At 39.6% G+C, this 12,884-nt stretch overlaps 2 protein-coding genes across 4 annotated transcripts in view; one reads left to right on the forward strand and one right to left on the reverse strand.

Moving 5' to 3' along the window:
- acad10.L (acyl-CoA dehydrogenase family member 10 L homeolog) overlaps nucleotides 1-3,667 on the reverse strand; it is a 42,927-nt gene extending 39,260 nt beyond the window's left edge. For 2 of the 3 annotated variants that reach the window (XM_018263429.2, XM_018263439.2), the window contains exon 1: nucleotides 3,487-3,667. In XM_018263429.2, the coding sequence (XP_018118918.1) occupies nucleotides 3,487-3,652 (166 nt within the window). In that variant the 5' untranslated portion in view covers nucleotides 3,653-3,667. Of the gene's footprint in view, nucleotides 1-1,404; nucleotides 1,566-3,486 lie in introns of all 3 variants that reach the window. The other variant, XM_041567753.1, reaches the window with a different exon arrangement.
- Nucleotides 3,668-3,765: 98 nt separating this feature from the next.
- brap.L (BRCA1 associated protein L homeolog) overlaps nucleotides 3,766-12,884 on the forward strand; it is a 30,663-nt gene continuing 21,544 nt past the window's right edge. The window contains exons 1-4 of the mRNA XM_041567754.1: nucleotides 3,766-4,305; nucleotides 8,233-8,394; nucleotides 9,481-9,676; nucleotides 11,508-11,697. Of these exons, the coding sequence (XP_041423688.1) occupies nucleotides 4,227-4,305; nucleotides 8,233-8,394; nucleotides 9,481-9,676; nucleotides 11,508-11,697 (627 nt within the window). The 5' untranslated portion in view covers nucleotides 3,766-4,226. The remainder of the gene's footprint in view (nucleotides 4,306-8,232; nucleotides 8,395-9,480; nucleotides 9,677-11,507; nucleotides 11,698-12,884) is intronic.

Raw genomic sequence — 12,884 nt, forward strand, 5'->3', positions numbered from 1 at the left:
ATCTCTCTATCTCCCTCTTGGTGATCCCTTCCGGGAACAAAGCAGGAACTCAGCCTTCTAAATCAATGATTGGCAACTGGATAAAGCATTGTATACATCTGGCTTACAACACTCAACATAATAATGTACCCTCCAAGGTAAAAGCACCTTCCACGAGGGCATTCGCTGCGTGGTTGGCCTTACATTCCAGGGCTTTGGGGGAAGACATTTCCAAGGCAGCAGTCTAGTCCTCTCTACACACCTTTGCTAAGCACTACCAATTTGATGTTTTCATGAAAAAGTGTTCTGCATTTGGCTCAGCTGTTCTGCAGTCTGCCTTACTTAACAATTAAATATTCCCTCCCTGGACTTTGTGTTGATCTTTTGTAGATCCCTTAATGTGCCCACTGCCATGTGAAAGCAACAGGAAAAATCAATTCATACTTACTGAGATTTTATTTTCCTGGACTGTAACATGGCAGTGGGCACAGCTTCCCACCCTTTTTGGGGGGGACTCCAGTAGGTCAGAGATGGCGGCCAGGGGCGGAAGTTTTTTTATAGAGGAATACCTGTCCAATCACGGGGTAGGGGGATTAACCCATAGTGTGCCCACTGCCATGTTCAAGTCAAGTCAAGTGGTTTTTATTGTCATTTCAGCCATATACAATAAATACAGTACATGTTACAGTCCAGGAAAAGAAAATCTCGGTAAGTATGAATTGTTTTAATTACAGAAATAGGAACAGGTCATAATCCCTGTTCAGACCATCAGGTGCCAGTGTATTTATCCACCACACCTCTCTTTACTACAACTTCAGTTCTCTATAAAACCTAAACCAGGGGTGCCCAGACATTATTACCCTGGGATCTACTCTCGACACCTGTCCCCTATCAGGCCCAGGTGAGATCACACCCCTTACACACACACCCCTGGTAGTTACGCCACTGGCAGCTTCTTTAGTTAGGGAGGATGAGCAGAACGGTTAGAACAGAGAAGGGCTCAGTGTAATGAGAGAAATTACAGGAGTGAAATTAACTGCTGATCCTGGAACAGCAGTAATACAGTCATTGACACAGGGACCTATGAGGATCAAGTTTGTCATGCTTGCAAAATGTTGTTGCCCCTTTAGAAAAGTGAAGCATGATCCCTTGTGAATATGTGGCAAAAGCTCCCTCAATTCCCTATTAAAAATTATTCTGCACCCCTCAAAACAGAGAATACTGCCTGCCACCTGACCCCCCCCCACCTCCATTGCGCCTAAGGTGCCACCTCTCAAACCCAGAATGGATGTGCCACTCAAACTAGGATTTTGGGATGAGGCCTCTGTCCCCCAGGGATCAGGCAAAAGTTTCCTTGTCCTTATTCTGTGCATGAGACAGGGCGGCCCTGAGTCTGCTCTTACTTTCTCACTGCCAGAAACTTACCAGCTCTCGGCTGTCACTTCCACTGTCGTCAGCAGCGGGGGGAGGAGAGATTACTAATGCGCAGCCCCGATCTTCCCCTCACACAATTGTCCCCTGCCAAGGAGAGGAGTGGGAGGGGTGGAGCCATGGTAGAAGATAGATTGGAGGAGCAGTCCTAGAGCCTGCCAGATAGATTGAAAGAGATTGTGAGGCAGTCAGTGCTGTGTTCCATGTCCCCTCTTCTCTGGTCGGTCGCAGTCTATCAGAAGCATTACCGGGATCTTCTGGTAGACTGCGATCAACTTCCTGGGCACCCCTGACCTAAACCATAAAGATCCTGGTTACAAAGTTATGTTTCTTGCCTCTTGTAAAACACATCTGTGCCCAGGCCCGGACTGGCAATCTGTGGGTTCTGGCAAATGCCAGAGGGGCTGCTGTAAGTTGCCATAGACAATCACTATATATTGGGCTGATGGGAGGCTGTTTGGGCTGCTGTATGGCCTATTTGGGCCTCTGTGTACCTGAAATGCCAGGGCCTATTTTGAATCTCAGTCCAGGCCTGTCTGTGCCTCAGACATTTTGAATAGCCACACTTACCCTCCTATTTGTACCTGTATGCTACCTAGGGTTGCCACCTGGCCGGTATTTTACTGGCCTGGCCGGTAAAAATGATGGATGATCCCAATGTTATTAATAAGAAAAAAGCATAAATATATAGGAAGGCCGGTATTTTTTTCCAGAAAAGGTGGCAACCCTAATGCTACCCAACACTTCAGATTGTAAATTTCTAAGGAGCTGGAACGTCCTTATCCCTGTGTGTCTCATAACATGTGCCATTTGCTTATGTATGTCTATCTATTAAAGTGTTTGTCCTGTTGTTGATGAAGCACTCCACACTTGCACAGAAGTGCCATACAAATCGCAATAAACATACATTACAGACATTTGCTGTGTGGCCCAGAAAGTTCAAGTTAAGCCACTCTGACACCGTATACAAAGGTAAATAATAAAAAAAAGCAGATGCCTATAAATACTAAGTACTTTGGTACTTTCAAGTACATTGGTTGAATTCTGCCAAATCGAGGCTTCCATGATAGGAATGGGCAATGGTAGAAGCAGATATTGCCAGTATACCTACAATCCTTTAACAAATATAATTTTGGCTGCTGAAGAGTTCCACAATAACTGCCACAAGCGATGCATTATATGCCAAGGAGAAGAGACTTTAACGTATTTAACGTATTTAAACGATTTCCACTTGTTATTCTAATGCCGATGAATTAGAGACCTACGTTTACGCCATTACGATGGCCAGGGGCGCCATCAGAAATCACAGGGCTCCGTACAGCAAAATTTTCTGGGCCCCCTGGTCCCTGCCCACCCCACACTACAGTAAAAAGTCCACAAAGACACCACTGCTAAAAACGGTAAACCCCCTCACTCACAAGTTATAAAAAGCCATTGATGGTCATAATTTAAAAAACAAAAAAATGGCGGCAGGGGACCCACATAAAAGTTTTTTAAAAAACATTAATGGTCAGGGCCCCCCTACAAGTTAAAAGAAATCATAGTGGTCAGGGCCTCCCTATAAGTATAAAATGATTGGTGCCAATTAAATGGGTTTTTTTAAAAAAAAACATTGGTAGTCAGGGCCTCCCTATAGGTTAAAAAAAAAAAGATTGGTGGGGCCCCATATATGTTTTTTTTTTGTTTTTTTTAAAAAAACATTGGTGGTCAGGGACCCCTTAAAATTATAAAAAAAATATTGGTGCCAGGGGCCCCATTAAATGTTTTTTTTAAAAAAAACAAAACATTGGTGGTCAGGTCCCCCCATAAGTTAAAAGAAAGATTGGTGCCAGGGGCCCCATTAAATGTTTTTTTTTAAAAAAAACATTGGTGGTCAGGGCCCCCTACAAGTTAAAAAAAAGACATTGGTGGCCAGGGCCCTCCTATAAGTTAAAAAGAATCATTTTATAAGTGGGCATCGCATACTCTGTCTATAACAGGATCTGGGTTTCTACTGATACCAGCACTAGGCAACCTCTATGGCAGCTACATATAATATCACACTGCATAGCTAGGCAAATATTAAGCACAACATACACAGCACTACTTTGTCTCTCTCATGGTCTGCTTCTCTGCAAGCTCCAGAATGTTGGCACTCAGCTCTCTCTTTCTGCCATAGAGATAGGAGCTCAAACAGCAACAGTGTTCTTACAGGGGCGTGACAGAGCCTGCTGAGTGATGTAAGAAAGGGAGAAGCTGTCATTGGCTGAAAAGCAATGGGGCAGGACGAGATTGCAGAGTTAGGGATCGTCTGCCAATTTCAGACTGCTCATGAAAACTCCAGTTGTGCATTGTGTCACATCTTGAAATTGAGTTTGCTAATCGTGGAATTTGCCGATTATCCCTAATTTCACACTTCTCCACATACCATTTTCAGCGCGGCTTCGGGTCGGGCCTTAACACAGCCAGACACCCCCTTTAGTCCCAGGCCCGGTACAGGTGTACCCCCTGATGGTGGCCCTGACTAGGCAGATTATTGTCATTCACGGTAGACCATAGGATTTTTATTTGTTTTTGTTTTAAAATCCCTATCAAATATGGCTGCAAGAGTATGGTATTGCGTCTTCCTGTATTGTCCAGTCATATAGCTAGGATTGAGTCACGTGCTTGCCGTCCCGGAAATCTAACGCTATTGACAACATCTTGGGAGAACCCACTCTAGCCATAGCTCTCGGCCCTTCTTTTCCCTTGTCTTTTCTTTTGTCATCAATCCGTGACCCGGGGGTTGTGTCAGTCCCGTCTGTCTCTGTGCGGCTGTCAGCAGCCCGGCTAAACATATGAGTGTTTCACTGCTTGTCATCCGGCTGGAACTTGCGGACCATTCTCGCTTTCCAGTGGGCTTTCAGTATTGTGCTGGTAAGTTCCCGACATCGGATGAATATTTGCATTATTACACCAAAGCTTGCTGATTGTCGTGTAATCATCTTTTTTTTAATGTTTTTATTTACCATTTTCTTAACACAACAGCACATACATAAACTTGCATTGCTACGACCATACAAATAAGAATGAATGTTTGTCGGGTAATAGTAAGTTATATATACTCAGGAATATATAGTAAGACATTCACCAGGGGGTCCATTTACTTAGTTCGAGTGAAGGAATAGAGGAAAAATAGTTAGAATTTCGAATGGTCAAATATAGCTACTTCGACCATAGAATGGACTACTTCGACCTTTCGACTGCGACCTTTGAATGTTTCGAACTAAAAATGGTTTGACTATTCGAACATTCGATAGTCGAAGTACTGCCTCTTTAAAAAATTCTTCGACCCCCTAGTTCGCCACCTAAAACCTACCGAGGCCAATGTCCTAACAATTTTCTGATTGAAGGAATATCCTTCGATCGATGGATTAAAATCCTTTGAATCGTTCGATTCGAAGGATTTAATCGTTCGATCGAACGATTATTCCTTCGATGGTTCGATTGTAGGAATAGCGGTAAATCCTTCGACTTCGATATTTGAAGGATTTTACTTCGGTCGAATATCGATGGTTAATTAACCCTCAATATTTGACCCTAGGTAAATGTGCCCCCAGAAGTCAATGGGAGAAACCTTAGGTGGAAATGAATGATGTTTGGAAGTAAATTAAGTAAGTTGAGTACCTTTGTATTCTTAGGAAGCTATCCCTGGATTAACTAATTATCTTTATGTAATATATTCTGCCCAGACTGGCAATCTGTGGGTTCTGGCAAATGCCAGAGGGACTGCTATAAGGTCCCATTATACAGTCAGTATTTAGTGGGCTGGTGGGGGCTGTTTGGGCCTCTGTGTACCTGAAATGAGAGGGCCTATTTTAATTCTCAGTCCAGACCTGTTGCCTTGTCAAATGTCAATTACAATACAAACAATATAGGGCAAAGCCATTAAAAAGTAATTTTCCCACCATGGCAGAAAAAAATTGTATTAGGAAACCTATATTTACTTGGAGGTCAGTATTATCTCTATGTCGCAGTGCTGTGTAACTTTTCCACAAATACTGAGCTTATGTTCCAATCTATGTTCCCTCTAAGGCAGGGCTTCCCAACCGCTGGGCCGTGGACATACTTCAACTGGGTCGCTGAGTCTGAATTTGTAGCGGCACACACAAAATTTAACCGCGCGTAGTTGACGCCCCCCCCCCAGTTCTTAAAATAAATAGGGCCTTACACCGGTCCCTGGGGCAAAAAAGGTTGGGGACTGCTGCTCTAAGGTGTGCGCACATACATTTTGAGGGCAACGCACAGAACAAACTATTGCGTCCAAATTTTGTATTAATTCTGAAAAACTGCGCACACAAGTTTAAAATATGCACACAAATTAATTTTATTGCATGGATAGCGGAGAAGGAATTAGAGGGATCATGTTTAGAGAGACATGTATAGAACTGACCTGTACAGTACAGTGATGTCATACAAAGACATGTATAGAACTGACCTGTACAGTACAGTGATGTCATACAAACACATGTATAGAACCGACCTGAGACTCTAAAAAAAAATTTTGAATTTCTTGATGAAGGGTGGGTGTTCCCCCCCCGAAACGTTGAATGTTTGGTGGCTGAATAAAAGGGGATACTCCCCGACTGCATTAACTTTTGTGTGTGCGGGTCCGTTTTCTATACACATTCGTTGCTAAGGGCCCTGGCCAGGTCAACGTAAGAAACGCACCACCAGTTGCAGGAATGGTGAACTACAGGTGTGCGGTAGGAGAAATTACATTTTAAAGGAATTGTTCAGTGTGAAAATAAAAACTGTGTAAATAGACAGGCTGTGCAAAATAAAAAATGTTTCTCATATAGTTAGTTAGCCAAAAATGTAATGTATAAAGGCTGGAGTGACTGGATGTGTAACTTGTCAGTCAGAACCCAACTTCCTGCTTTTCAGCTCTCTTGGTTTACACTGACTGGTTACCCTGGCTACCAGGCAGTAACCAATCAGAGACTTGAGGGGGGGGCCACATGGGTCATTTCTGTTGCTTTTGAATCTGAGCTGAATGCTGAGGATCAATTACAAACTCACTGAACAGAAATGTACCATGTGGCCCCCCTTCAAGTCGCTGACTAGCTCAGAGTTATAGAGCTGAAAAGCAGGAAGTTGGATACTGGCTGTTTTATTAGACATCTGTTCACTCCAGCCTTTATATATTACATTTTTGGCTAACTAACTATATTAGAAACATTTTTTATTTTGCACAGCCTATCTATTTACACAGTTTTTATTTTCACACTGAACTATTCCTTTAACCATGGTACATTGGTGCATCTGCTCCACCAGTGTTTTGTAGCTGGCAAACAAATTCCCAAATGTGTCCCAAGCAGCCTGTCATTTATGTAAATTGAATCTGCCAGTGACGGTGACTGCCATTATGGTGAAAAGTGGATGATATGTTACACCCAGTGTACCATGGGTCATAAATAGAAATGTAATACCTCCCCACTACCCCTGGAACTATGGGGCATATATGGTGGACTTGTTCTAAGGTGATCAGGTTTTGGGTGAGAGTTTATAATTTGATCTTCTCAGTCCTTCAACTAAACTTATGGAAAAAATCTGTACAAAGCCCTAATGGGAGCAAAACCCAAGGAAGTCCCCAAAATAAAATGTAAATTGTTAAATCATATATTCCTAGCTGCCAGGCAGACTATAGCAAAATGTTGGAGATCCCCTATAAAGAAATTATGTTTAAAAACAAAATCGATTGGATTTTTACAAATGAGAAATGAACAGGGATGGCTGCAGATAGGCTTCAATCAGTACAAAAGATATGGCAGCCATGGGTTACATATAGGTTCAATGGCAGGCTCCCTACTCGACTTCTTACTTTATAACAGGGATGACTTCATTCTAGACTAAATAATGAGCAACCGGATATAATGGATGACCAGATGTCTCCATTAGGTTGGTTTAGTTAAATTTGTTTTTTTATTAATTTTTTTGTGTGTTTTTTATTGATGTATTATTTAAACTTCAAAGCACATTTCTTCTTCTGTTTTTATGGATGACTTTATAGTACAAAATACGATATTGTTGTATCACAGTAAAAAAGTCAAACAGGATAATATGACATGTAACTAAAGAGAACGGAATAATTCCATAATACAGAGAACTGTTATATATTCTATTGGGGATTAACCCCTTACTATGCAATAGCATTTTGTTACTATAATGATGAAACTGTACTAAACATGAGTCAAATATATTATATTAACTAGCATAATCCGATGTGAAAATACTATTGTAAAAATTGTGACTATGAAAAACTGTATAAAGATATATATAAAAAAAAGAAGAAATGTAATACCTTCCCACAAGTTGCCACCCATTTAATATAATGCATGCGCCTGCAAAGGAAGGAATAAAACTCAAAAAGTTGTAATTGCTCAACTGTTCTTCTAGATAAATGGGATCCATTTTCCAGAAGGGTCCAAATTACTGAAAAAGCCATCTCCCATAGACTTCATTTTGATAAAATAATAAAAATGTCAAAAAATGATTTCCCTTTTCTCTGTAATAATAAAACTAAGCTATAAATCATTTTTTTATTGACCTGCAGAAAAAAAACTGCCTTCCTAAAAATTCTTGTACAGTTAGAGCACAGCACTCTTCTAATGTTCCTTTTATTTATATTTTACAGAAAGATTTTATAATTACTTAATCTGTCTCTTAAGTTTCTCTTTAAAGTCAGCATTGTGTTTTGGTGTAAATTCACATAAGGAGTTAATATTTAATGCTCCCTAATCTTCACAGTACCTTTCTGCTTTCTGGAAATCAAAGCAAATTATTATTAATATTAATTTCCAGCCACCGATATGTCTGATGAAGAAATCAAAGAAAATGCCTTGCATAATGCAGCAGCTCACTTGGAAGGGAAGTTGCCAGTGGATAAGACCTCAATTCTGCACCAACACATTGGAAGGAGAGAAATGACAGATATGATTATAGAGACTCTAAGTCCCAGCCCAGGTTAGCTTTGAACTTCAGTTTACTGTATATTTCTCCATCATTTTGAGCCTGTCATAAATCCACTCTGTCTCCATAAATGCTTCTGATTTGGATATACAGGTAGTAATGTTTTCCTAGCCTATTCCCAGCTATGATCTGTCTTTGTTGAACTGTACACAAATGTTACAAGGGATTGAACTGCCCTGTCAGCAAAGAAAACTAGCTGCATTTCACAAATGTTAAAGGGGTGGTTCGACTTTAATGGTGGCCATAGACGCACAGATCCTATAGTACGAATTGAGGATTCGTACGATTTTCGGATGTGGTGAGTGCCGACTTCTTTCGTCCGGCGGAGATCGGTCGTTTGGTCGATTGGACAGGTTTGATTTTGACCCGACCGATCCCGCTGGGATTGCGCATCGTAATCGGATCGTTCGGCCGTACGGCTGAACATTCAGATTACCCCTGATATAGCCATGCTCGTTAATGGCATATCGGGGAAAGATCCGCTCGTTTGTCGATGTCGCCAAACGAGCGGATCTTTGTGTCTATGGCCATCTTAAGTTAACTTTTAGTATGTTATAGATTTGCTAGTTCTTAGCAACTTTTTAGTTGGTCTCCATTGTTTCTTTTTTTATAGTTTTTGGATTTATTTGCCCTTAACTTCCAATTTTTTCCTGCTTTCAAATGGGGGTCATCTAAAAATAAATGCTTTGTAAGGCTACAAATTTATTGTTATTGATACTTTTTATTACTCCTCTTCCTGTTCAGGCCCTCTTCTGTTCATATTCTAGTCTCTTATTTAAATAAATGCATGGTTACTAGGGTAATTTAGACCCTAGCAACCAGATTGCTGAAATTGCAAATTGGAGAGCTGCTGAATAAAAAGCTAAAAACCCAAAAACCACAAATAATGTAAAATAAAAACCAATTGCAGATTGTCTCAGAAATCACTCTCTATATCATACTAAAAGTTAACTTGGAAGGTGGACAACCCCCTTTAATATACACATATATACATAAAATATGGTTTGCACAAGTTTTTTATTTTAGAGTAATTGGATATAACTAGTAAATGTTGTCCTAATTAACTGTTGTTTTTGTTAGATGTGAATGTTAGTTCTGCTGAGAAAATGGATGCAGCATTGGCAGTTACTAATAAAACCAGTTTGGAAGAGCAGGGTACCTGTGCAATGGCGGTTCCTGATTCTCCCTCTAAACAACTACCGGAACAGATCACATTCTTCAGTGGAAATCCTTCAGTGGAAATAGTACATGGTCTCATGCACCTGTATAAAACAAAGTAAGGAGAAAGCTACCTTGCTTAGTTCAAGAGAAACACTTCTCCAATTATGTTTGATTTTACTCCCTTTGACTAAAACAATTCAGTAATGCTTGATCCAAACTAAGATATAATAAATCCTTATTGGTAGCAAAACCTATTGGGGTTATTTAGGGGCAGATTTATCAAGGGTCGAATTTCGAAGTACAAAAAACGGCGAAATTCGGCTCGAATATCGAATTCGAAGTTTTTTCAGCAAATTTGGCAATCCTGAGATCGAATAAAAACGACTCGAAGGATTTCAGCAATCGATCAAATGATTTTTATCCAATGTGTAAAGACTTAGAAAATGGTTGTAGAAGGTCCCCATAGGCTAACATAGCACTTCGGCAGGTTTAACTTGGCGAAGTATTGAATTCGAAGTTTTTTTTAAAGAGACAGTACTTTGATTATCGAATATTCGAACGATTTTTACTTCGAGTCAAAGTAAATTCAAAGTCGTAGAATCCTATTCAATGGTCGAAGTATCCAAAAAATTACTTTGAATTTTGAATTTTTTTACTTTGAAAATTCCCTCAAATTCACTTCGACCCATAGTAAATCTGCTCCCTAATGTTTACATGATTTTCTAGTAGACTTAAAGTGATACTGACATTAAAAAAATACTTTTTAAAATATGAATGTACATTAAAAGTTACTTACAGGTCATGTTTTTTGCTGAGAGGTTTGTTTTTGTAAGTTATTGTTATTTGAAGTTCCTAAACCTGACTTTTGCCAACCTGACTGTCCCATCTCAGCCAGTCAGTTAGAGATTCTAATGCTAACACTCCTGCTGCACAAATATGGCAGCCCCCTCATACAGGAACATGGGGCATCAGACAGGTAATGTAAAAGCATTGTGCAAATACTTTATGGCAAAGTTATACGTTGCTTTCAAATGCAATATTATGATAGATGTAAATAAGAGTTTCATTTCTGGTGTCAGTATCTCTTTAAGGTATGAAGATCCAAATTACGGAAAGATCTATTATCTGAAACCCCCCAGGTCCCGAGCAAGCTGGATAACAGGTCCCATACCTGTATTACTATTTGTGGTTTTTAAGTTATCTTTCTTTTCAACAGCTCTTCAGTTTGTAGTTTTAGCAGCCTTGTTGCTAAGGCCCATATTTCCCTAGAAACCAGCAATAACAATACATTTGTAGCCTTACAGAGCATTTGATTTTAGATGGGGTCAGTGAAAGTTGGAAAGAGTCAGAAAGAAGAAGGCAAATAATTCAGAATCTATAAAAAGAAAAAAGGCAAAATGAAAAGTTCTTAGAACAAGCCATTTTATAACATACTAAAAGTTATTTTAAGGGTGAACTGCTCCTTGAATGTGTATTTAGTTTTCAGTTTGTTAAAATGTGAATGTGAAATGAAAGGAGGTTTGGTCTTAATATTCAGAAAGGTTTTTTTTTTTTTTACAGTGAGAGCATTAGATATACAAGAAGGGGTTGGATGGCTTTTTAGCAAGTGAAAAAATACAGGGTTATTGAAAACAGCTCTTAGTAAAAAAAAAAAGTTGATCCAGGGACTGGTCTGGAATTGGGAAGGATTTTTTCCCCCCCCTCGGAGGCAAATTGGAGAGGTGTCAGAACGGGTTTTTTTGCAACCAACTTTACTATGGCATTTTATATTTTCACCATTGTTTGCAGCTCACTTTTTGTGTATCCACCTCTATATTTAGCTAAATAAACCAAATTTTTATGAATACCCATTTTAATTTTTTTTACTGTATGTTCCCTTCAATCAGTTTTAATATGTGCTCTATATAACTGAACAGTACCAATCTGCTTCATTGTGTCATTCTCAGTAAGATGACATTGCTAAAAGAAGATGTCCGACGTAGTGCCATGCTGTGTATACTCACTGTTCCTGCTGCAATGACAAGTCATGACCTTATGAAATTTGTGGCGTCATTTAATGAAGTAATAGACCATATGAAAATCATCCGGGACTCCACTCCAAATCAGTATATGGTTCTGATAAAATTTAGTTCCCAGGTAAGAGATAAGTCACCAAATCATTTTGTAATGTGATGAGAGAAGGGTCTCTACATTTTATTAAACTTTTGATAAATTATTTCTAGTTATTGTTTTAAATATTTTTTTAAAATACATAGAGAACTTTCATACTGCCTTTATGTTACTAAAGATAATATTGTGTAACCTCCACCTGGTATGGCTGCATATTTAGTACAAAGTCTAGCAAGCCATGCACAGGGCCCCTGCCATAAATAACTTCCTTTGTGACAGATTTCTTGTGAGGTATCAGGACTCCTAGATATGACTTTGCAGAGCCTGGTTTACAAGGCAATATGCCCAGGGAAAGTCTGTAGCAGTCTTCCTGCAGTTACCAGGTGAAACACAAAGCCTGTACTGTACCTGTGCCTGGTAACTGTATCTGGTAACTAGTATTTCTGCCTGGTTGGTGTACATATTTCTGACAGATTAAAGGTTAACGGTCACAATAATCAAACAAAAAACACTAGTGTGGATATTTGATATATCTCTTCCACAAGCAATATGTATTATTTTTTTCTTACAGATGTCTGTATATGTATTTGTGAATGCCTCAACTCATTTTTTTTTCCAGGTGTGAGATTTATCCTGGTCAGTCAGTAATTTGCACTGCATTACTGTCAAGTTGAATGAGAAAAACAGTGAACAGAATTTGTAAAAAGGAATCCAATACAGTTTGGGTGCATATTTATATCCAAGACAGTTCCCATTTAACAAAACTGGGACAGATAGCAAAGGCCCACTAAAATACGTACCTTTTTGGTTTTCCTAAATGAACCCATTGCTCAAGCATTTGTAGGGGGAATAAAGGGCCACACTATCCACACTAAAATTGGTACCTAGAAAATGCATCCAATTTGATCTAAGCTACAACAGTCACTTAAAATTGCATTTTCTACTATATTTGACTTAACATAATTTCATTGTACTTAAAGGAAAATTCAACCCTTAAAGAAAAAAACCCATATACCCCCCGCACCCCACAGAGACCCCTCTGCGGTGAATTTGGCTTTGGAGTTCCACGCAGCCATATTCTGGGTCTTCGTGTCTTCTTCCGGCGCTTCGCCAATTTTCGGGAGTTTCATTGCATGTGCAGTTGTTGCAGTCCGGCAAATTGCTCCAACTGTGCATGTGCCAACGTGCCAATCTCCCACATTAACTAGTTATTT

The sequence above is a fragment of the Xenopus laevis genome, chromosome 1L, assembly GCF_017654675.1.
Source record: "Xenopus laevis strain J_2021 chromosome 1L, Xenopus_laevis_v10.1, whole genome shotgun sequence".
Lineage (NCBI taxonomy): Eukaryota > Metazoa > Chordata > Amphibia > Anura > Pipidae > Xenopus > Xenopus laevis.